Source organism: Dreissena polymorpha, chromosome 6 (genome assembly GCF_020536995.1).
Source record: "Dreissena polymorpha isolate Duluth1 chromosome 6, UMN_Dpol_1.0, whole genome shotgun sequence".
NCBI lineage: Eukaryota > Metazoa > Mollusca > Bivalvia > Myida > Dreissenidae > Dreissena > Dreissena polymorpha.
Window position 1 is genome coordinate 39,921,460 of NC_068360.1, and position 26,917 is coordinate 39,948,376.

Sequence of the window (26,917 nt, forward strand, 5' to 3'; positions counted from 1 at the left end):
AAACAGTTTTAAAGGAGCCCACCCAATATTATGCTGAAGATGTCGATATCGATGATGATGACGAGGAGGAGGAGGAGGAGGATGCTGCTGCTGCTGCTGCTGCTGCTGATGATGATGATGATGATGATGATGGTGATGGTGATGATGATGATGATGATGATGATGATGGTGATGATGATGATGATGATGATGATGATGATGATGATGATGATGATGATGATGATGGTGATGGTGATGGTGATGATGATGATGATGATGATGATGATGATGATGATGATGATTGTTATGGTGATTGTTATGGTGATGATGAGGAGGAGGAGGAGGAGGAGGAGGAGTATAGGGATGATGAGGATTAAGAAGATTATGAGGATGATGATAAGGATGATGATGATGATGATGATGATGATCACCAAATAAACGACTTAAAGATTCTATTTTTCGATCACAAACGTGCTGTGTTGTTGTGTTTTGTCTATTTAATAATTACTTTCAATTCTCAAATCTGATTAAAAATCTTGGACAACGGTTCATCAGAAAAATTAATTTATTATATTAGTGAGTTTTTTTTAATCTTATTCAACTTGTTTGTCTAAAAGAGAAATAACTTAAGCTTATTGAATTAGATTGCAGGACAATGAACCACTGTTTAGTTAAACTCTATAAATTTAAAGAGTATTAACATAGTGAAGTACATTGACCATGTTGAAGCTTTTGTCTCACGTATTTAAAAATGTCGTTATTTAGAGTATTTACATAAGATGGGGACTTTTAAACAACACTAAGTACATGTACTAAAATTAGTCTGAAAATATCGATCAATTATCCTTCACAACTCTTCAATTTTAAAAAACGATAATGATATGATTTTAATGTTGTTCAGAGAAAGTTGTTGACAACCGGTGACAACACGTGAGTCACCTATCTAGATTCAAATAACCACTTTAATTTTAGATATCGGGGTGACCGATAGATTCTTGGATAGGCTTCCCATTAAGAGGTCCCGGACTTGAAAGCCGGTGTAAGCAGTTTTTAAAACTTTTTTCAACAAGGCTGGTGTACTTCACGTGCATCGGCTCTCTTCTTTTGTCATATTGGTCCACGATTTCGGTCGTCACCCATGGCTTGTTCTTCTCTCCTGTTACTAGTGGTGTCGATGGCATTGTTTAAGATGTTCAGGGCTATAAACTTGCCACCTCTCTGTGCTTAAAATACCTCTGCTATCACTGGATCATTCAAATTTCTCGAAGTCAAATCTAACGCCAGTATCATTTGTGATGCGCTTGCTCTTTAACGTGATCTTGATGGTGGTGAGGACTAAGTCATGGTCACTGCCAGGAAACGTTCTTGTGCTCGATTTGTTAATATATTAGGCATTGAACGTCAAACAACGGGTACCAAGCCGATGTCATGCTCAAACATTGTGCTACTAACTCAGCAAAATGCAAATCAATCGAAATCGAATTCTGTTTATTGCTTTTTCATTTGAATGAAAATACTATGATGTTATTTTTATATAATGTTTTTTTGCATAATAATTATTTACTCTGTGCTATGTGTGATGTTCGACACGTCATTAACCCCGTTTGAAATCCCACTTCCTTGCAATAACTAGTTCAAGACGGTAACTCAAGCCTTAATCATTGTAATGTGGTTTGTCGTGTATGTCTCTTCCTGCACTGTATTGGTCAATTGCCTCGAACAGAAAACTGGCTTCAGTTAATTACAATTTACCACCTGCTAATGTTTATTGAGTCTCATTTTTATTGCATGTCAAGTAAACGGACTCAACAAGTGTCCCTGTCAGTAATAATCCAGCACGATTGTTGACAGTTAAATCTCTTAATATCTACCACCCAGAAGGATAATGTTCATTCTCCTAGCAGAGTTGTCGTTCGTACCTCATGTAATGAACCGCAGTGTAAGAGAGTGGATAATGGTATCGCTGAAATTGTTACACTTAGTGGCAATTGGTGCTGTGTAGCCTCTGACATGATCTGATCGATTAATGCGATTTTGTAATTATTCGTGATTTATTTCAATATACCAAGCACAGCTTCCTTCAGGAAACTAAGAACTTTACTTTTCATTTCGGAAATTAAAGGGAAGTTTGTTAACTTTTAAATCGGACTAAGAAGCTGCTTTGTTTAAAAAGTGAGAGTATGCTCGAAATGGCCTCGGATAATGAGAATTTGGAGTTGACAGAAGGCGAACATCGACTAATAATGAAATATGACAGGTACACTTTAGCGTTAATTTATTTTGGCAGTGATTTTAATTTTCATTGCTTTATAATTTCTTAATTATATTTGTTCGCTCCTGTAAGTTGTGTTCAACGTTTATCTTTAAAAATTGTGTTTTTGAGATTGTTCTATTTATTTATAATACTTATTAAATGTCTTATGAATCTTAAATCTCGGAGGACTTTGACTTTAATATCATACTTGTTCATGTGTTTAAGAACAAAAAGGTCAGAGACATGCCTCTTTTTCTAATAAAAAAAACCTGAAGTCTGTAGGCGAGTTATAGACATTGAAATGAACAGTCTTTATTTTTTCCCCAAATATGTCTCTTTTGCGCTCAATTTTCCCCTTTTACCCAGCGTCCAGCGTCTTCCCCTTTTTCTAAAAAAAACCCCCTGGCTGTACACGCCGCGTGCAAACCGTGTCAGATGATATACGCATGTTGCAATAGAACTGTCCTAATTGGGCGCTTATTTCATCAAATCTTTAAATAGAATCATATGCCGATATTCGTTTGATACTTTCGAAAATTGCAAAAGTTTGTGTTTATGACTCTTATCGTGTATACAGTATTACCCACCCATAATTTGATTTTAAACATGGAAATCGGGCATATATGGGATTATCGAGTAATGGATAAAGATGGGAGAAGTTGCATGTATGCGATTGAGACAGTTGACACGTATGTATCGGGGAATCCAAGGACTCGGGATAAAATACGATAACTACAATCAGTTATGAGTTCTCCATGGCTTCAAACTGTTAATCAAACACTCAATTAACACTCCTCCATGGCAGGTGCGGTATCCTGCAGCTAGGTGCGAACACGGTTTTCTTGTATACGCGGCGTTTAAAAAGACAGAAAACACTGTCATGGGCATAAGTGTGAAATACATTATTCATTATCACTTTTAAATTAAAGGGATCAATTCATTATGTTCCTGTTCAATTTTTTTATTTAAAGCAAACACGCTGAACACCGCAGTAGATATTATGGGTCCGCGGTGTTTGCCTTATGGCAAACGGCCCCCGCGACATTTGATCAGAACACCCATCGCGGTGTTTAATTGGTAAGCGAACACAGTGAAATGAACACCACGGCGAGTGGCGTTTGTTTAAGTACACGGTGCCCGTACTGTATGTTAAAGATAATCTGCCACTTAATGTTACTCCCATCAGGAACAAAGGGCCAATTAGTGATCTAATAACAAGAATTACCCTTAGGTTTGTTTGTACTTAGGACTTATTATGCTTCGTTGATAGGTACAAGACCAGATTTCTTGTTATACAAATTAGCACAGACAAAAATTATGGTGTCACTAATGAAATTTGCCACTATGTTAAATAATTTAAATTAAAGTTTGTGTTCTATCTTAATATTTGCCTTTGATTGTTTCACCCGTATAACTATCAAGCAACTTTAAACAGTAGGGAAACACATTTTAACTTAACTTAGACAAGTGACTAGTGTGTAATTGTTAACCCTTTGCATGCTGTGAAATTTGTCATCTGCTAAAATGTCATCTGCTGAATTTCTTAAAGTAGCATTTTCTTTGATTTTTTTTCAAAGAATACTATTAGAATAGCAAACAGTTTGGATCCTGATGAGACGCCACGTTCTGTGGTGTCTCATCTGGATCCAAACTGTTTGCAAAGGCCAGTTCCAGCACTGGAAGAGTTAAGTTAAATTATTGTTAAATTAAAGTTTGGTTTCTTTTCAGTTGTCACTTTGGATTTTTGAAGCTTGATAAACCAGATGAAGCACAAACTAAACTGCTGTTAGAAAAGGTAGGGAGATTCTATCACATTACCAGTTATGGCGAATAACCATCACAATTTACAGGCTATACTGGCCGACGAGGAAAAATATTTTACAGGCCAGTTGTTAATTTTACAGGCCTCAATTTCAAGCGTCCGGGAGAGACAAAGTAAAGTAAGTTAATAAAGGGAATTTGAACGTATGGTTGATTTAAGTACAGGAAATAATAGTGTGAAATAAATTAAGCATATTTTTTTGGAAACCCGTAGGTCTCATTTGAGAGAAATATATACTTTTTATGTCCCCCACGATAGTAGTGGGGGACATATTGTTTTTGCCCTGTCTGTTGGTCTGTCTGTTTGCGCCAACTTTAACATTTTGCAATAACTTTTGCTATATTGAAGATAGCAACTTCATATTTGGCATGCATGTGTATCTCATGAAGCTGCACATTTTGAGTGGTGAAAGGTCAAGGTCATCCTTCAAGGTCAGAGGTCAAATATATGTGTCCAAAATCGCTCATTTTATGATTACTTTTGCAATATTGAAGATAGCAACTTGATATTTGGCATGCATGTGTATCTCATGGAGCTGCACATTTTGAGTGGTGAAAGGTCAAGGTCAAGGTCATCCTTCAAGGTCAGAGGTCAAATATATGTGGCCCAAATCGCTTATTTTATGAATACTTTTGCAATATTGAAGATAGCAACTTGATATTTGGCATGCATGTGTATCTCATGGAGCTGCACATTTTGAGTGGTGAAATGTCAAGGTCAAGGTCATCCTTCACAAGGTCAAGGTCATCCTACAAGGTCAAACATCATATAGGGGGACATTGTGTTTCACAAACACATCTTGTTTTTCAGATGGGAATGAGGCTGTATACAGGCCCCAAATGTCAACGAAAAAACCACTATATAACACTATATTTTGAAAAATAAAATTATTTGAAAAACATTGACCATGCAGATCATTTGAAGCTGTGTAGCAGGGTTGGTTTACATTTACAGGGCGTGAAGTTCTACGAGTACGTGATCAAGGCTGCAGTGAGGCAGGCCAAGAGAGACAAGTCAGGCCAGCCAGCCATTGAGTCAGCCATCTTCTGTAGACTGGGTCACCTACTGCTACTTCTGGAACAGTATGAAAAAGGTGAGATATTGGACTTAAAAATAAGACAGTCTGGGAGTAAGATACAGAAGGGAAATTATGAATTCTCAAATGATGTTTGTAAAATACTGAAAAGAATAAAAATGCTAGTTTACATGTGTGTATCAAATCCTTCGCAAGCATTTAAAAGTAAATAATTTTAAACACTTCCAGAACGCCCCAGAAAAGTGTCCGACAATCGGTTCAACAGCTTGGCTTTTTTTGTCACAATTTTGTGAATACAACCTATATTTGTGACATTGGGCATTGAAGTATCAATTTGCTTCAATTATAAATGATTTTTGATAAAACTGACTTAATTTGTTTTATATACATAAGCTTGTCAGTATATTGAAAATTAATACTTCAATATATTTTTGTCTACTTTTAACAGTTCTAGTTCCAAACATCTAAAAGTCCAGCTATCACTTGGGAATTTTGGCACTGGATTTGTCATTTTTGTAAAAAAATTACCTTTTTGCCATATTGAATATGACCTAATAGTGGCTGTAAAATCAGCCCCCCTAAAAGTCTGGACAACTTTTCAAAACCTGCCATGCAAAATTGAATTCGCTGGACCAACAATATCTTATTGTGTATATTCAAATTTAAACTTTTCAAGTTAGAACTAGCCCATGTAAACTACTGTGTTTGTATTGCCTATTCTCTCTGGGTTTGTGTTACCTTTTCTCTCTGTGTTTATTATACCCCCATTACCATTGGTAATGGGGGCTATATAGGAGTCACTTTGTCGGTCTGTCTGTAGGTCGCTCTGTCCGTCTGTCCCAAAATTTCATCCGATCTTCACCAAACTTGGTCACAAGTTGTATCTAGATGATGTCTTGGTCAAGTTACCGGTCATGCGGGGTCAAAAACAAGGTCCAAGGGTCAATTAGCGTGTTTTAAACCGAAAGTTTGTCCGGACCACAGGGCTAGCGCTGGCCCAAAATTTCTTTGAGCCAACCAGACTTTGTTTTTTCGGCGCGCGAAAAGTGGTTTTGAAATAATAATATATACTATCAACTTGTTCATATTTCTTTTTATGACAACAAGGGCATATCACATATAATATAACATGCAGTTTTCAATATAGAAATAATTATTATGGTACTTTTCAAAGTACAAACATAAACTAATGTGTACATGTACACTTAACAGTGAAGTATGTTGTCCCAAATTTGAAATACTGAAATTAGCCCGTGTGTCTTAGAACCAGGAACCCAACAGGAATAAAGGGCAAAGCCCCCCACCCCACCCAGAGACTTACACATTGTTCTTTGTTATAGTCTTTCCAATTGCAATATTAAGTGAATACAATTCGAAATAATATAAACCACATCGCCTGTATTACCGCATGTGTATTCGGCATTCTATTTCTTCTATAAAGAACTTCGAAAATTAATTTAAATCAGCGAAAAATAATGTATCCGAAAAGGACAGTTATATGAATTGTACGTGTTCTGCACTTGAAATAAAATTTGCATATTGTTTGATTGCAGAAAATGAAAATTGGTAGCTTAGCAAATACGTAATAAATATACCATTTTTCTTTACAATAGCATAGCTTGTGGGTAAAACAACTTAATTATCACCTTTATTTCAAACGATAACGTCGATAATCGTCAGAAAGGTGTAACATCATCAACATGCAGGTTTTTTTTCCCCACTTTTTGGGAAGATAGCCCATGGCTTTTGAATTGGGAATTTTTTCGGCATTTTCATGAAGTTTGGGAAAATAAATTAATTAGCCTTTTTTTCCACACGAAAAGTCCACTGATTAGGGAAATACTAAATGTGATATAACTCTTTATGCTTTAGCCTCTTTATAATCATTCAAATTAAAAGAACAAAATCATATAATACTTTTTTTATATGTAATTGAATTAAAATTGAGATAAAATACGCATTAGACACTTCTTTCTAAAAAAAAAAAAAATTTTTTTTTTTTTAAATTGGGAATTTTTTGCCACATTTTGGGAAAAAAGTATACTTTTTGGGATTGGGAACATAGCCGAATTTTGGCTATAAAATTGGGCAAAAAAAAACCCTGACATGGAACTAATTATTTAATGATCATCCTTTAATTCAGATCGATAGTCTGTAGACAGGTCTAAAGTGATCAGCTGAGAAATTATTTATTGTTGCTCTTGTCATTTGTTTATCTTTAAATACGACGTTTGCCATTGGCCGCTAAATTGTTGGCAGACGACAATATCAACTGTGTATTCCAAGCGTCTACACATGATTGACCCAATATTATGTGTGAGCGAACTCAATGTTGATTGGCCAGCTACCACGTGCGCTTCAATAACAATAAGGTCAAGCGATGTCTCATGTTCTGGTGCAGACCGGTTTTCGTTTATTGTTCAATTTGCGAACACTTTTAATGAAACAAAGAGAAAACTATAGAAAACCAGTCTGGATTTAAATGGCGGATAATTTCAATGATGATTTGCGAGATTTTAACATTTTCGCAAATCAGAATTTTCTTGAGCCAATTTCTCAATATTTTCGCAAATGGCGAGCAACAGCGCGAGCCCTGGACCATAACTATTTCATTTATCTTTAGATTTTAAAATGCCTTGGTACATTTGTTCACCATCATGGGATGGTGTGTCGTGTGAAAAAAGTATGTCGATATCTCCGAGGTCAAGGTCACACTTGGAGTTCAAAGGTCAAATGCTTGTCCGGGCCATAACTTTATCATTTATTGTGAGATTTTTAAATCATTTGGCAAATTTGTTCACCATCATTGGACGGTGTGTCACGCGAAAGAATTACGTCGATATCTCGAAGGTCAAGGTCACACTTAGAGTTCAAAAAAGGTAAAAAATGGCCATAAATGAGCTTGTCCGGGCCATATTGTTAATTGTGAGATTTTAAAATCATTTGGCACATTATTTTGTTCACCATAATTGGACGGTGTGTCGCGCGAAAGAATTAAGTTCAAAAGTAAAAAATGGCCATAAATGAGCTTGTCCGGGCCATAACTATGTCATTCATTGTGAGATTTGAAAATGACTCAGTACATTAATTTTGTTCACAGTCATTGGACGGCGTGTCATGCGAAAGAATTCAAGAGTTCAAAGGTCGAAATGGCAATAAATGATAATGGCATAATAATTCTTAAAAATCGCCATCAATTAGATTCTCTTGTTTTGTGAAGACAGCATGCAAAATAGTCTGTCAATACAGCACGTGGGGGTATACATCATGTCTGTGACAAAGCTCTAGTTTTACCTATTCACTCTGTGTTTGTGTTACCTATTCACTCTGTGTTTGTGTTACAGCCCTGTCAGCCTATCAGAAGTACTACCATCTAGAAGAGAACCACTGGAAGGTGAGTACACACACCAGTGTAGTGTTTTTCCCAGGAGGGCAAAGGGGCATGGCGCATTACTTTCAAAAAGGACATTTTAGCGCGCAGTTTAGGCGAAAAAGGGCAAAAACGTTCCATGTTATTTGCTCCACGAAGCAGTTGTGGAAAAAATAACATATAAACAAGCACATTTAATGGTAATAGATGTATTTAACTTACTATGATTTATATTAATATATTTACCTTGCAATGAACATTTAAGTTCCATGCTGTTTCAATAAACTGTACAGCACGACAAACATAATAAAGCAATATATGCATATGAATCTGATTATACACAGATCCACTAACATATAAATGAAACCATGTTTGTCTTATCCCATTTTCTAACAATAATCTCGACAGATGTTTAAAATAACATTGCGAGTAAATTGATCTCTAACAATATGCAAACACTCGTTTCCGTGACATACATCCACCGAGTAGATTACAAATAAATAAATTATGTTGTTGCTATCTTAAACATTTTTATGCATCGTTGATTATCAAAGACATTTCATTTATTCCTTCTTAATGTATAATCTCCATCGTTAGTTCGATCGTTTACAACGTTATTTGCCATTTTTGCCGAGTCACAATTTAATTCTGTATAGTCCGCCATGTTGATAAAATGTCAAATGATGTAAGCGACAGGTGCGCATAGCAACGTTAAATCGTATACGCGATTAGTATTTTGTTAAATTGGTATACGTCTCGGTAATTATTTCAATAATTAGATCTAATTATCTTAAAGACGAAATCGATAAAGAATAAATTTGTTTGTGAATTTAAAAGTAATTATGCGTAAAAAAATATGTTTTGATATAACTGAATAATGCATGCAAAGCACAATTGCCACAAGAATAACATCGAGTTTTTCATCAAATGTCTCCAAAGTAATGATTATATCGTGGAGGAGTACACATTGCCGAGCGAAAAGTGCGCTTGGTATAACATAGCCTCCGGCATTATCGATTGATACTGACACGGGGTTATTCACGCATGACTAATTCACAGCTTTGGGGCAGCCAGTAAGACCTAATCGAGCACTGTTATAGATTAAATCTGCTCAATTAAATATAGTTGATTAGACGTTGACGCCTCTCGAGTAAATCAAGCACAGTCGGAGCGTCACAGACAATCAAGGAAGCTGATTTTGCGGACCAAGTTAGATCGTAAGGCAAATTTCGTGGCGAAATTTGCCTTTGAAAAAAAGGGCGCGTGGCGAAATTTGCCTTTAAAAAGGGCAGCGTGGCGATCCGGGAGGGCGGCGTGGTTTTTCGCCACGCTAAAATGGCCTGGGAAAAACACTACAGTGTTTAGTTGTTTAGTTAGAGCCTCTTTTGGGTGGAAATTACCCTGTTCAAGAATGAATATATTTACACAAATACGTGGTTATATAGGGTCAATTTTGTGTGAAAATTACCTTGTTAATTAATTAAGAATGATAATATTCTTAAAATTTGGCCCAGCATTTGTAATTTTTTTCCAAGATATGTACATTTCCAGAAAGGAAATTTATTCCTGCGTTGAATAAGACTGAGTGAAAATCGCTGCACAATTGATGAATTTATGTCTATTCAAAGCAATGCACCCCGTTTTCGGGTGATTTTGAGTTGAATACCTTGTTATATATATATATTTGAAAGTGATTTTTTTTCAGAAAAGTTGTGATTTCGTTATTATTTGATTATTTATCAGTCAAAATGATGTTTTCACTGATTAATATCATAGCCACTTGCTAACATCCTGTGATTTTGAGTTATATATTTTAATTGTTAGAAACAATTTTTTGAGTGCCATAGAAATGACTTAGAAGCATTGGTCCTCTGTCTTGCAATTCCAAAGATTGGTCCCCACCGTGCAGTCTTTTTAACATTTAAATGTATAGGGTGCTATCCATTGTAACGGCACTATTGCAATGTCTTTTCACAATTTGTGAATAGGGCCCTTTGGATTGGTAAAAATTGTGGCGTTTTGACTTAAATTGGGAAATTAGTGATGTTGTTTTGGTAACAAATGCTTCGAAATCGAGAGTAGAAGTGTTTTCAATATTATTTTTACCAAGCTTCACTTTATAGAGCTGGATGGGAGATGAACTAAATGTTGATATCTAAATAAAAATTATACATATTTTTTGGAAACCTTCAATTCGGAATTTTAGGTCCCATTTTGGGAAAAATATATACTTTTTTAGCTCGACTATTATATATGAAATATATATAGTGGAGCTTTCCTACTCACCACGGCGTCGGCGTGAGCGTCTGCGTTAGCGTTAGCGTGCAAATGTTAAAGTTTTCCTTCTACCCCAAATATTTTCTTTGTCCCTTGACATATTGCTTTCATATTTTGCATACTTGTTTACCAACATGACCCCAACCTATAAACAATAGCAGACAACTCTATCAAGCATTTTGTCATAATTATGGCCCCTTTTCCACTTAGAATATGTAGCAAATGTTTAAGTTTGCGTACTGTCCCAACTATTTTCAATGTCCCTTGACATATTGCTTTCATATTTTGCATTCTTGTTTACCAACATGACCCCAACCAATAAACAAGAGCAGACAACTCTATCAAGCATTTTGTCATAATTATGGCCCCTTTTCCACTTAGAATATGCAGCAAATGTTAAAGTTTGCGTACTTCCCCAATATTTTCAATGTCCCTTGACATATTGCTTTCATATTTTTCATACTTTTTAACCATCATGACCCCAACCTATAAACAAGAGCATAAAACTGTATCAAGCATTTTGACAGAATTATTGCCTCTTTTATACTTAGAATATGCATATTATCAATAATTCTATGTTAAAGTTTGCGTGCTACACCAAATTATATTTCCTATATCCTTTGACATATTGCTTTTATATTTTGCATACTTGTTTACCAACATGACCCTTACTTATAAACAAGAGCATACCACTGTATCAAGCATTTTGACATAATTATGGCCCCTTTTACACTTAGATAATTGAACATTTTGCTTAAATTGCCATAACTTCTTTATTTATGATCACATTTTATTAAAACTTTGACAAAACAACACTTACCTGAATACCACAATGGGTTCCACCCAAACAATACCCCACGCCCCTACCCAGGATCCCTCCCCCCCAACCTTTCCCCCCCCCATTTTTTTTAACATCATCTAATAAATTACCCCACATTATACCCCCTCTCACCCCCCTACCCCCCAACCTCCCCCCCCTATTTTTTTTAACATCTAATAAATTACCCCCGCCCCACATTATACCCCCCTCTCACCCCCTACCCCCCAACCTCACCCCCCCCCATTTTTTTTAAACATCATCTATTAAATTACCACACCCCACATTATACCCCCCTACCCCCCTCCCCCCAACCTCACCCCCCCCCCCCCAAAATTTTTTTTTTTGGTAACATCATCTAATAAATTACCCCCCCCCACCTTATAACCCCTCTCTTACCCCCCCTACTCCCCCCCCTGCAAACCCCCCCCCAAACAATTTTTTGTAACATCATCTAATAAATTACCCCACCCCACATTATACCCCCCTCTCACCCCCCTACCCCCCAACCTCCCCCCCCCCCTTTTTTTTAACATCTAATAAATTACCCCACCCCACATTATACCCCCCTCTCACCCCTACCCCCCCAACCTCACCCCCCCCCCATTTTTTTTAAACATCATCTATTAAATTACCACACCCCAAATTATAACCCCCCTACCCCCCCTCCCCCAACCTCAACCCCCCCAAAAAAAAAATTTTTTTTTTTTGGTAACATCATCTAATAAATTACCCCACCCCACTTTATAACCCCTCTCTCACCCCCCTACCCCCCCCCCCCTGCAACCCCCCCCCAAACAATTTTTTTGTAACATCATCTAATAAATTACCCCACCCACATTATATCCCCCTCTAGACCCCCCCCCCCCCCCCCCCCCAAATTTATTTATTTTTTCCTTTTTTTATTTTTGAAAGATCCTCTAATAAATTATAGAATATGAACAATTTCCCCATGATGACTTACGTTATACTGTCAAGCACTCGATTAGTCGAGTGCGCTGTCCTCTGACAGCTCTTGTATTTTGCATACTTATTTACCAACATGACCCCAATCTATAAACAAGAGCAGACAGCTGTATCAAGCATTTTGACAGAATTATTGCCCTTTTATACTTAGAATATGCATATTATTGAAAAATCTATGCTAAAGTTTGTGTACCACCCCAATTATTTCCTATGTCCTTTGACATATTGCTTTTATATTTTGCATACTTCTTTACCAACATGACCCCAATCTATAAACTAGAGCAGACAACTGTATCAAGCATTTTGACAGAATTATTGCCCCTTTTATACTTAGAATATGCATATTATTGATAAATCTATGTTAAAGTTTGCGTACCACCCCAATTATTTCCTATGTCCTTTGACATATTGCTTTTATATTTTGCATACTTCTTTACCAACATGACCCCAATCTATAAACAAGAGCAGAACACTGTATCAAGCATTTTGACAGAATTATGGCCCCTTTTATACTTAGATATTTGAACATTTTGCTTAAATTGCCATAACTTCCTTATTTATGATCACATTTGATTCATACTGTGACAAAACAACACTTACCTGACATACCACAATGCACTCCACCAAACCATACCCCATGCCCCACCCCAGAATCCTCCCTCCCCAAAAAAATTTATTAAACAAATATTTTTTTTCCTTATTTTTGAAAGATCATCTATTAAAGACCACACACCCACATTATACCCCCCCCCCCCTCTCCATGATGGCTCACGTCATACTGTCAAGCACTCAAATAGTCGAGCGCGCTGTCCTCTGACAGCTCTTGTTCTATTTGGAATGGGGCCAAATACTGGCCCCGATTTTGAACAAAAAAGCAATACTGTATTGTGAAGTCATAATATTGGCTACTTCTTCCTAGTTTTGTGCCAAGCTAAGACAATTGTTAGATGCTCAGTATTCTTGCAACATGGCTTGAACCATTGATAGACTGAACATTGGCTGCAGGCCCTCTTGGTTTACTTGCCAATATTTTGCATCATTGTTGGGAGAGGCCAAGATAACAAAGAAATGTTTTGTTGTTTGTGGGTGTACTTTAGTAGAGGAGGGGGAGGTGTTGCAGCAATTTGTTATGGATTGATAAAATTTGAATAATTATGGATACATCTTGAATCAGTTTTTTTTTCTAACCTTTGGCTTGCCTTCCCTTTTGTGAAAAACTTTAATCAACAAAACTGAAAAGATGGGAAGACATTTCCCAAAGTAAGCTTGACATTTGGGGAAAAATGGATCATTTTAAAGAAATTCTCATATGGGCAGGGGGGGCCTTTTTCTTGGGGAAGTAGCCTTTTTCTTTGGGAAGTGGCCTTTAAGGCCCTTGCTAAAGAAAAAGCCCTATAAAAAAGGGCAATCCAGCCACGGTACTGTAACATTTCATTTGCTTAAAATGTGTGGCAACTGAATTTGTAAATGTTGTACAGTATTTGTGTGTGTGTCCAAATGACATCTCGCAAGCTTTTAATCAATTCCTTATCAAATTAACACAAGGTTTTCAGACATCTCACTCTCATTTTTAGTTTCTCAAAAAATTATGGTATAGCATTTGTGATGCACTTTTGAATTTATTGCCAGGATTTTTTCGTTGAGAGATAACATTTACCTGTTAGAAACTATATTTGTAAGTTGGTGGGTGATAATTTAATTGCATGTTTTTAACCATTTGCATGCTGGAAAATTTGTCGTCTGATAAAATGTTGTCTGCTGAATTTCTAAAATTAGCATTTTCTTTGATTTTTTTCAAAGAATACTATCAGAATAGCAAACAGTTTGGATCCTGATGAGACGCCACATTCTGTGGCGTCTCATCTGGATCCAAACTGTTTGCAAAGGCCTTCAAAATTCGGTTCCAGCACTGAAAGAGTTAACATTTATTTAACAAGATGTATGAAATGCACATACCAGTCGGTCAGCTATTGCAGGCTTGGAATCAATTCTTCATTGCTTGGAGACAATAAAACAAAGTTAGGGTCGATTATTTTTCCATGACGGTTGGAACTTTCGTTTTGTTGACTGTTTATATTTTTTGTTGCTAACTTAATCCTTTTTTGGCGATTGATGTTAAGCCCTCAAAATAATGCAGAAAAGACATAAAAATAAATGTTTCACCGCATGTTCTCCACCCAGTTATAATGATTAATTAAAACATCTGACGAGATCGACCAACAATACTGTTCTATATAAGTAGCTACTCATTGAGTGCCCAAGGAATATAAATATATGCAGTGTTGAAAACACATTCCAAAAAGTCCCCGTCAAAATGACCCAATATGTCCCGGTCCAAATGACCCAATATGACCTAGTCCAAATGACCCAATATGTCCCGGTCCAAATGACCCAATGTCCCGGTCCAAATGACTCAATATGTCCCGGTCCAAATGACCCAACATGTCCGGTCCAAATGACCTAATATGACCCGATCCAAATGACCCAATATGTCTGGTCCAAATGACCCAATATGTCCGGTCCAAATGACCCAATATGTCCCAGTCCAAATGACCCAATATGTCCCAATCCAAATGACCCAATATGTCCGGTCCAAATGACCCAATATGTCCCGATCTAAATGACCCAATATGTCCCGGTCCAAATGACCCAATATGTCCCGGTCCAGATGACCCAATATGTCTGGTCCAAATGACCCAATATGTCCGGTCCAAATGACCCAATATGTCCGGTCCAAATGACCCAATATGTCCGGTCCAAATGACCCAATATGTCCTGATCCAAATGACCCAATATGTCCGGTCCAAATGACCCAATATGTCCTGGTCCAAATGACCCAATATGTCCTGATCCAAATGACCCAATATGTCCCGATCCAAATGACCTAATATGTCCCGGTCCAAATGACCCAATATGACCCGATCCAAATGACCCAATATGTCCCAGTCCAAATGACCCAATATGTCCCGATCCAAATGACCCAATATGTCCGGTCCAAATGACCCAATATGTCCGGTCCAAATGACCCAATATGTCCGGTCCAAATGACCAAATATGTCCCGATCCAAATGACCCAATATGTCCGGTCCAAATGACCCAATATGTCCCGGTGCAAATGACCCAATATGTCCCTATTCATGGACTGTTCCCCAAAATGTTGACTGTTCCAAATGACCCAATATGTCCGATCCAAATGACCCAATATGTCCGGTCCAAATGACCCAATATGTTCCGGTGCAAATGACCCAATATGTCCCGGTGCAAATGACCCAATATGTCCGGTCCAAATGACCCAATATGTCCCGGTGCAAATGACCCAATATGTCCCTATTCATGGACTGTTCCCCAAAATGTTGACAAAAAGCATTGTTATAAGATGCTTATCAAGTTTGTATATCTGGGAATTTCTGGAAGTGCAGTTTATTGGTGTCCATAATGCCATGAAAAAATTATGCAAACTATTTTTAATCTGAACATTTTATGAAATTATTACAAATGTTAAAGATATGCTCGTTTCCTAAATTATTACAACATGCCATCTTACCCACTTATGAATTTGAAATCCAATATTTCTTTGTGTTAGGGACTTTATTAAATTTGTTGCAAGATGTGACATGCAATTATTATTTAACATCTGTTCCTCAATGTGTCAATTTATGGCTGCACTATTTAACTCTTTCCCACTCAGAAGCAAAGTGAAAATGGCTATGTGCAAACAGCATAACACCAGAACAGTCTGCAAGTAACAGTCTGTTCAGGTTTTATGCTGTTTGCTGCTCATCAGTATCTAAGTGTTAGAAATAAAGCCTTTAGAACTTGAATCTAGTAAGAAAGGTCTTTTAATTAAATTTAGCTTTACAAGGGACTACAAATTTGTAATGAAACGTATCTAAGTGGGAAAAGGTTAAAAGATTTTTTTTTTATAGCCAATGAATTATTATTTGAGCCTTGTTCTGGGAATATTGTGGAGAGCAGTCTGCACCGGCTAATGAGCGCCTACACTTTCCATCTTAACTGGATTTTTATGAAGAAGAAAACGAAAAATCCCATATAAGCAGAAGTATATGTGTGGACTGCAAAGACTAATCTGGGACGACACTACTGGGACGACACTACTGGGACAACACTACGCACGTACATGACTAATCTGGGATGACACTACGCACGTACATGACTAATCTGGGACGACACTACACACGTACATGACTAATCTTGGAGGACACTACGCACGTACATGACTAATCTTGGAGGACACTACACACCTACATGACTAATCTTGGAGGACACTACGCACGTACATGACTAATCTTGGAGGACACTACGCACGTACATGACTAATCTTGGAGGACACTACGCACGTACATGACTAATCTTGGAGGACACTACACACGTACATGACTAATCTTGGAGGACACTACGCACGTACATGACTAATCTTGGAGGACACTACACACCTACATGACTAATCTTGGAGGACACTACGCACGTACATGACTAATCTTGGAGGACACTACGCACGTACATGACTAATCTGGGAGGACACTACGCACGTACATGACTAATCTTGGAGGACACTACGCACCTACATGACTAATCTTGGAGGACACTACGCACGTACATGACTAATCTTGGAGGACACTACGCACGTACATGACTAATCTTGGAGGACACTACGCACGTACATGACTAATCTTGGAGGACACTACGCACGTACATGACTAATCTTGGAGGACACTACACACGTACATGACTAATCTGGGACGACACTATGCACGTACACGACTAATCTGGGACGACACTACGCACGTACATTAATCTGGGACGACACTACGCACGTACATTAATCTGGGACGACACTACGCAGGAACATTAAGCTTCGTTTTTTCAGAGCAAGGCTCATTTAAACACTGTTGAAGACGTGTAGAAATAGAACTCTTTTGAATAAAATAAGAACTCTCACAAACACCAGAATAATAGTATTTAAAAATGTTTGTAACTTATTTTTGGTTAAAGTTAAACTAAGTAATTGATTTGAAATATTAAGGTACTTTCTTTAGTGTGTGTCAAAAGAACAGAGTTGTTTTGTGTGTGCATGTAGAAGACACGTTTTTAATTTATATGAACCGTGCTTTGTGAAAAGGTGGTTTAATGCATGTGGGTAAATTGTAGTCCCAGATTAGCCTGTCCAACACTTTCTGCCTTAACTGGATTTTTGCAAACAAGAGACTTTCTGTAAACAAAAAATACCTAAAAGCAGAAAGTGTCGTCCATGATTAGCCTGTGTGGACTGCACAGGCTAATCTGGAACGACACTATGCACATGCATTAAACCCCCTTTTCACAGTGCATGGTCCAAATGTATGCAGCTCACATGGCTTTGAAGTAAACAAATTTATTAGTATGGTATTATTAGATACAGTTATGTAAAATGATATTTATATATATATAGCAGTCATGTTGTACCTTTGTTGTAAAATGTGAACATAATTTACCTGTGGGTGTATATTGTTATTGTTGAGTATTTTGAAATGAACAAAATGTGTAATTGTTTGATGTTTTATATTATTTAAAAAAAAAAAGCTTTTTTCTAAAAAAGTGCAAAGTATGCATTTTACAGCAAGTTAACTGTAGCTTAAGTGTAAAATGTACTAGATGCAACTTTTCAAACAAGTATTGAGTTAGTCAATTATCAGTTTATATCCAAGGATATATATACATGTGTGTGCAATAAATAATAAATCATAGATGCATATTCCAATCATTTGGGCCACGCTCTGTGAAAAAGGGGGTTTAATGCATGTGTGTAAATAAAGTGTCGCACTGTGTGGACTGCACAGGCTAATCTGGGACAACACTTTACACACATGCATTAAACCCCCTTTTCACAGAGCAATTTAACGGTACTGAATCCCCCAAGTGATTACAATTAAATTTAACTTGTTACAGGTAATGTTGATATCACACTATTTCCTTGTTTCAGAATGCCCCGTTCCTGTATGGACTTGGATTCGTGTACTTCCATTTCAATGCCTACCAACTGTAAGTACACTGGTCTATCTTTCCATGGCAGTGATTTTTAGCTCAGCTGTTTATGGAGATAACTCGAGGTATGCTCATAGCCACATCTTGGTCCAGCGACTGTCGTCCGTCGTCCGCGTCGTGCTAAGACCTTAAACTAGGCTCTAAAATCAAAGTGCTTCCACATACAACTTTGAAACTTCACATGTAGATGCACCTTGATGAGTCCTACAGGCCACACCCATTTTTGGGTCACTAGGTCAAAGGTCAAGGTCACTTCTGACAAGCTTTCATACATTCAAAACTGCACCCACAGCCGAGCATTGGCACCCACTATGCGGTGCTCTTGTTTTACCAAAATTACAGCCTCTTAAAGCTGTTTCCCGACTGCAGAAAATAAGCCAAAATCTGACAAAAATTTTCCCCAAAATGGTTCCAAACTTTTTAAATAAACTCAATCAATGGTTTATTGACTTTATTGCAGCAATATACTACCATAGCACTTACATGTTGTGTGTGTGTACGAGTATAAATTTAATAGTTAAACATGCACTTATACACAATTGGAATGCTTTTATTTAAAAATACTATTTTCCCAATGCCATTGTGGTCCTTCTCAAGACACCACATGAGCTTCATTCTGGGGTAAATGGGCTTAATGCATGTGCTTAAAGCTTTGTCCCAGATTAGCTGTGCAGTCCCTACAGGCCAATCAGGGATGACACTTTTCACTTTTACGAAATTATCATTTAAAGGAAGTTTGCTCAGAACAAAAATCTCCTCATGCAAAGTGTCGTCCTTCATTAGCCTGTGCTGACTCCACAGGCTTATCTGGGACGATGCTTAACGCACATGCATTAAGCCCATTTTTCCAAAAATGTGGTTCAGGTTATGGTTCTGATGATTGATTAAGGGTCGAGTGTTTTTATTACTTATGCAGTGCTCAGTATTGTGGATTATTCAATCAGAAAATGACTGTTTACCAATACATTCATTAAATAATTACATGTATATTAGCTTCACAACATGTTTAATTGTTAGTAGAAAATATGTGACAGCAGTTAGGTAGACTGTCTGGGTCTGTAAGATATATAAAATTTTATACACATTATATTGGCCACGCCTTGGGAAAATGGGTTTAAATGCATTTGTTTAGTGTTGTCTCAGATTAGCCTGTGAAGTCCACACAGGCTAATCAGGGACAACATTTTTCACTTTATTGTATTTTTTGTAAAAAGGAAGTTTCTTCTTACAGAAAATGCAGTTAAGGTGCAAAATGGTACTAAGCCCAGTTTTCCTAAAGGGTAATATTGATAAAATGAGCCACGTTTTGAGAAAACTGGGCTTAATGCATGTGCGTAAAGTATCGTCCCAGATTAGCCTTTGCAATCCGCACAGGCTAATCAGGGACGACACTTTCCGCTTAAACTTGATTTTCTGTAAGGAGGGACTTCCTTGAAACTAAAAATACCATAAAAGCTGAAATTGCCATCCCTGATTAGCGTGTGCGGACTGCATTAAGCCCAATTTTGTCAGTATGGGTCTCCATTAGACAACCTCTGTTTTCATATTTTAGTGTGCACTACAGCAAGGAACTATTTTATCAACAGTAGTTGCATCATTTTTGAATGAGGCCCCTTTCACAATGCTATGACAATTAATTACACAATGAAGGCATTTAGGTTGAGATAAATGTGATTTGATTTGTCTTTAAAATAATTTTTAACCCTTGGACCCCTGTAAATTGACTTTCAAATGAACCCTGACAGTGTGTGAACCCTTTCTCATCTTGACCTCACAGTTATGTGACCCCTGATCTGCCTGGGTACCTGGTTTATACCAGTTTTTTTTATGGGCCCCAATTTCTCCCATGGGGAGCCCCCCATTCACTGTGGCGTACATGACTACAGTCATTCCTGTTCCCCCTGTGACAGAGAAGTTGCCAATTAAATGAAGCAAAAATCATAACAAGTGCTCCATACTCATGTCTCTACTCCCTGTGTCCAACCAAGTGAGAACTAATTGGTTGTTGTTATTTGTGGTAGATTTTTTTGTTGTTTCCCACTGCCTTCTGAACATCTGCACACACTTGAGAACTCTGGCAGTTAATGTAGGCCGCTTTGTTTGGTCTCCCCAGACAAAGAGGTGTAGCCGAAAATAAGGACATAACTATGTCTGCTTGTAATTCTATATATACCACATCACAAAGTCAATCTATGACCTCTTTGCTTTGGCGAGCAGGTTTTTATCTGCTTGCCATCAATGTACTAGTCTATATATCTAATTTAAGTTAGACCTACACATAAAGTGTTCAGTTATGATTTATAGCCTTTATAGTGATCAAGGGACTTGAATATTTTTGGATAGTGATCGAGGATTTTTTATTTTGGTGTTAAGTTTTTTCAAGTGATTTTTATGTTTTGAATTGTTTCTTAAATTAATTGTTTAACATTTTGAGTTGGGAAAATAGTTTGTGTGATTGAATTATTAATGATTTAAATTTCACAATTATTGTATGTACGTGATTTACACAGTCTCTGTGGATAGAATTTCTGTGTCAGTGGCCAAATGTGAGGATTATTTTGTGAATGAGAGCAGATTGTAACTAGTGGAGTCAAACAAAGGAAATATTGATTAGACAAGCTTGATCTCTCATGTTTACTGGTAAGTAGAAATATGCTGGCTCTGCAGAATTCTGCAAATTCATTGGGGTTTTGAGCATTTGATGTTTTAATCGCGTAATTTGATAAGATTTTGTTTGACATTTTGTGGTCTTGCTGTTTTAAGTGTTAACAGAGCATGTTTGTTTATTTTTAAGTGGTATGCAACTCTTATTTGATTACCAATGGGGTTTATTTGTTTACAAATATCTTCCGCTAGTCATGTCAGGTCATGCATTTGATAATCCCCCATGATAATGATATCATGCCTAAAGGCATGTAGGCCTATAATGATAGCATGCCTATCGGCATGTTACTGGCCTGTTGGGTTTTTATGAGCCTGGTTCTGGGAAAACAGGGCTAATGCATGTGCAAAAAGTTCAATCCCAATTTAGCCTGTGCAGTCCACTCAGGCTAATCATGGAGGACCCTTTCCGCCGTAACTGGATTTTCCTTTATAAGAGACTTACTTTAACCCTTACAATGCGGGAACCGAATTTTTAAGGCCTTTGCAAACAGTTTGGATCCAGATGAGACGCCACAGAACGTGGCGTCTCATCTGGATCCAAACTGTTTGCTATTCTGATAGTATTCTTTGAAAAAAATCGAAGAAAATGCTAATTTTAGAAGTTCAGCAGACGACATTTTAGCAGACGACAAATTTCCCAGCATGCAAAGGGTTAAATGAAAAATTCTAAGTGGAAAGTGTTGTCCCTGATTAGCCTGTGCGGACTGTAAGGCTGAGCTGAGACAACCCTTTAGGCACATATATTAAATAAGCCTTGTTTTCCCAAAGCTCTTTGAACTTATGTGGTTGATGTTGTTTTAGTGAAAATGTAACCTATTTATCAATCAGGAATCATAGTATTTTAATGACCGCCTATTTTGATAATGATTTTGAAATAAGAAAAATTCATGATTTTGGGAAAGGGCTTGGCCTTCCATTTTGTGGAAAAAATGACAAAACTGAAAAAAGGGGAAGACATTCCCAAAGTAAGCTTAAAATTTGTAGGAAATTGCATCATTTTAAAGATATTCTTTAAGGGAAGGGGCCTTTCTTTTGGTGGAAGGGGCCTATAATGCCTATAAGGCCCTGCTAAAGATTAGGGTAAAAAACCTGATGATGGTGACAATGATGCATTGTTCACGATGAATATGATGATAATAAGCTTTCACTACTGACACAGACATGTGATCATGATAAAAACATGGTAAAATGTTTACAAAATTTCCAGCTCAGTGTGATGACAGCGATTTTCCTTGTCCAATTGGGAAAAGTACCCGTACCGGTCCGATTGGGAAAAATTGAGTCGTGAAAACCTCAAAATTGGGAAAAATCGAGTCGTGAAATCCTGAAATTGGGAAAATCGCGTCGTGAAGTTTGGGTCTTATTGAATACATCATACAGTTCATACTTAATTGAACATACCCATTTAAATAATCATTTGCAGGCATGCCTTAATGACCATTAAGTTATCAAGTTTATATAAATAACAAAATATTATAAAGAACACACCAAATCAATTACTAGTTGTTTTAATCTCTTTTAAAGCAATGTCTCTCTCTTTCATTTTTGTGAAATTTCAACAATCTTTGATGTTTAATCATCACTCAGTTGCTTGCATCCCTCCCTGCACAGCATCATTATTGCTGTCAATGTGTCCTGTGATTGATGGTTCCGATTGGTTTTTTGGCATAATATTTGCTATTATGACTCATTTCAAACTACGATAAGGTTACAAACCGACGTAAAACAGTACGCTGGCTGCCTGGCAAAAGAACCGGAAACAGTAACAACTCTATTGATTGAATGCGCTGAATAATAAAACCCGAAATTAATCGAGCGCGTGGTTACACACAACTATACGATTTTCTTTGTTCGCTCGCCGAAAGTTGGTTTTTTTACGAAACTTTCTATCGTTTTGAGAAAAAATTCGGACGCTGATTGGGATTTTTCCAGATGCCGATTGGGAATTTGGGAATTTTCGCTCGATTGGGAAAGTACCGTTTTGGGAATTTGGGAATTTTCGTTCGATTGGGAAAGTACCGTTTACCGGTACTTTATAAAGAAGGAGGAAAATCGCTGGATGAGATATGAATTAAGTCTGTGTATTTAGGTCATGTTGATTAATTTCATGGAACCCTTAATGTTTGGGAATTCACATCCCAAACAAAGATGAGAACATGTTTCAGCATAGCAATTCAAAGCAACATGTGAAGAATTCACACCCCATGATGGTATGTCATGCCATGGCATTGGTGTTGAAGAGTTAAGTGAAACAAATTAACAGCATGAGAGATAATGACTTTTACATGTGCTTCAAGTGTTGTCCCAGTCTGCACAGGCTGTTCAGGGACAACACTTCATTTTTTTGGTATATTTTGCTTAACCCCTTTACCACTTAGATAGGTATTATTAAGTCACTTGGATAGTTAAATTTAATTAAAGACCTCTCTTACTAGATTCAAGTTTTTAAGGCTTCATTTCCAACCTTTGATACTGATGAGCAGCAAACAGCATAAAACCTGAACAGACTGTGAGTTACTTGCAGGCTGTTCTGGTTTTATGCTGGTTGTAAAAAGCCATTTTCAATTTGCTTCTTATGGGGGAAAGGGTTGGAGAGGGTCTCTTGTATATGAAAATCAATTCAAGGTGGAAAGTGTCTACCCTGATCGGTCAGTGTGATCTGCGCAGGCTAACATAATACAACATTTTATGCACATCCATTTAGCTCCATTTTAGCAGAGGGCTGCTCATATGTCATTCTCGCAAGGGCCTTATTTCAGACATGTATGGCCCTCATCCTTAAAAAGTGCAAGTCATTTTAACCCTTTCCCACTCAGAAGCAAGTGAAAATGGCTACATGCAACCATGCAGCATTAAACCAGAACAGCCTGGGAGAAACTCGCAGTCTGTTCAGGTTTAATGCTGTTTGCTGCTCATCAATATCCTAGGGATGGAAATGAAGCCTTTAAAACTTGAATCTATTAAGAAGGTGTTAAATTAGATTGAACTTTCAATTTTTAGGGACTGCAAATATGAAACAAAAGTAAAATTTCCATTAGTACAGCTTTGTCCAGACTTACTGAAACTCAATTCCTCTGAGATCAATTGCCCCACTTCTTGATTTTACTTGACCCACTTTCCTGGCCTATACTCACTGTTTTCATTTTGTACTTCAGTGCAGCATGAATGTAACTGTTTTCCTGGAACCAATAGCTTATTGATCACTCTTAGAAATAAAGCACTGACCTAAATCCACAGAAAGTTCACTGACATCAGATTGTTCATTGTTGTAGATAGTCATAAGGCAGTTGACATAGGCATCTGTTTAATTCTGTCAGGTCGTTGACCTTTTATATGTGAGTGCACATATTTGTGATCTAAAGAGTGTATTTGGAGCATTCAGGATTTTTTTACCTTATATAACAGACGCCGAATATCGGCGTCTTCCCCCACCAAACTAGGCTGCTTTTTTCCTCTTTCAGAACCAAAAATTCCCCCTTAAAAAAAAAAAAAAAAAAAAAATTTTTTTTTTTTTATAGAAAGATGTGTCTCATGATTATAATATCTCAATTCTATTTCAATTTAATCTTGCAATACGTAATAAATTATGAATAAAAAATGAATTTAGTGCAAACATGTACAAATGTATTGTAATAATGAGAGAGTAAGTAAGCAAATCCCCCAAAAAGGGGAACGCCGCGAAAATTCCCACGCGCACAATTGTTCCCCAAAGTGGAAAATCCCGCGTAAAATTTCCCCCACATTAGGGCTAAAGGCCCTGTCCCCCACAACCCCAAAAAAACCCTGGCATTACAAATATAACATGAAATGATGTTGGCAGCATTATTATTGACATAATTTGTGAGTCATTCTATCTCATATTAGATCAAGTATGTAAGATTTTACTGTCCACATTTTTCTTCCCAATCTTAAGCAACATATGCATATAAACGAGGAATGTTATTTAAAATTATTAACAATCTTAAACATTATTCATTAATCCAATATTGTTTACTTTGAATAAACTTAAATTGCAAACAAGTTTACACTGATACAGATATAATTGTTTTCTTTTCACCATTTAACTGGGAATGGGGCCAGGTCGCTTCAGATTAGGAAAAATCAGTTGTTTTGGCTACAATTGGCAAATAAGTGTTGCTGTCTTTTTGCTATGAAATACTTTAATATTGAGAATTAAAGGGGCTTAAATAAATTAACTGATTAAAAATTAAGGTTTTTGACGGGAGATGAACTAAATGTTGAGATTTATGTACAAACTATATAATATTTTCTTTTAAACCTTCAATTGGGAATTTTAAGGTCGAATTTGGGGAAATTATATACTTTTTTATGTCTCCCACTCTTTACTGGGTAACATATTGTTTTTGCCCTGTCTGTTTGTTGGTTTGTTTGTTGGTTTGCGTCAAATTTAAACATTGGCCATAAGTTTTGCAATATTGAAGATAGCAACTTGATATTTGGCATGCATGTGTATCTCCTGGAGCTGCACATTTTGAGTGGTGAAAGGTCAAGGTCATCCTTCAATGTCAAAGGTCAAATATATGGTTTCAAAGCGGCGCAGAAGGGGGCATTGTGTTTCTGACAAACAGTAGTGCCGGCATTGTGTTTCACAAACACAGCTCTTGTTTTATTATTCTGTACTTTTATATCCAATTATTAATGTGTTAATTAATGTATGATAATTTCTCTTTCTTGAGCTTGTATGTTGACTTGTTTAAAATTAAGTGTTGGTACACTGCAGTTAATTTCATTTTAATGTCATTCTACTATTAGCAAGAATTCTTTGAATATATAAATGATGAACTCATTTTTGCAGTGTTAACATTAAAGAGTACTTGGTAAATGTCAGAATACAGCAGTAAATGTCAGAATAGAGGGAAAATTTACTCAAAAGCAAGCAAGGATCTCAAGAGGTTGGAGTATTTCCCTGAAGTGTTATCTAGAAAGACACAACCTGCAAAGAAATTGTGAGAGATTCTTCCCATATTTCCTTGTACCATTGCATGAGTCAATAACTCCAATGCAGAGCCAGAGTTGCTGATACAGACTTTAGCCTGCTAACACATTATTGATTTTGCTCACCCAATCAGTTTGAGTCTTGACTCCACTGCATAGCTGAGATGGCTAAAAATAGACTTCCTTAAGAATTCATCCTTGAAAATATGGCTTTTGAATAGGGTCTTTGCTTAAGATAGCCTGTTGTGGCCCTTTTTGGACAGTGGGTGCAGAGAGTAGATATTGGTGTTTTGATTGGGACTGTTGTGGTTGTGGTTTGGATATTTGACTGCAGGTAAGTTATATTATGGATGTGCAGTGACATGAGTACTGCAATTGTCCTGCTTTAGCAGGATTTTTCTTCTGCATCATGGATAGATTATGCACATGAAATGATGAGGGTTGCTGGAGTAGAAACTTGTGAAGAATCCATGCTTTCATGTATTGCATCATTATGTTGGTACAGATGTAAACTTGATGTTGGTGTGTATTTGATGGAGTGTAACATCCTCAATTAATTACTGGATATTGGAGACCTGGGCCTTTGTGATCTTTTTTAACAGCAGCTGCTTCTCAGAGTGGAAACATGAATGACCTTGGCATTGTGATGTTTCTATTGACTGTAGAGACACTTGCCATGATTGTGATTGGTAGTTTATATTATTGAAAGGTGATGAATTTGAGTTGAATAAACT

The 26,917-nt window shown here is 37.0% G+C and overlaps 1 protein-coding gene across 2 annotated transcripts in view; it reads left to right on the forward strand.

The window, feature by feature from the left end:
- The first annotated feature begins 2,022 nt into the window (after positions 1 to 2,022).
- The window catches only part of LOC127834953 (lysine-specific demethylase 6A-like), a 90,744-nt gene continuing 65,849 nt past the window's right edge, over positions 2,023 to 26,917 (forward strand). Inside the window, exons 1-5 of one of the 2 annotated variants that reach the window (XM_052361096.1) lie at positions 2,023 to 2,236; positions 3,962 to 4,028; positions 5,010 to 5,148; positions 8,436 to 8,485; positions 18,502 to 18,560. In XM_052361096.1, coding sequence (XP_052217056.1) covers positions 2,160 to 2,236; positions 3,962 to 4,028; positions 5,010 to 5,148; positions 8,436 to 8,485; positions 18,502 to 18,560 — 392 coding nt within the window. In that variant the 5' untranslated portion in view covers positions 2,023 to 2,159. The remainder of the gene's footprint in view (positions 2,237 to 3,961; positions 4,029 to 5,009; positions 5,149 to 8,435; positions 8,486 to 18,501; positions 18,561 to 26,917) is intronic. The other variant, XM_052361094.1, reaches the window with a different exon arrangement.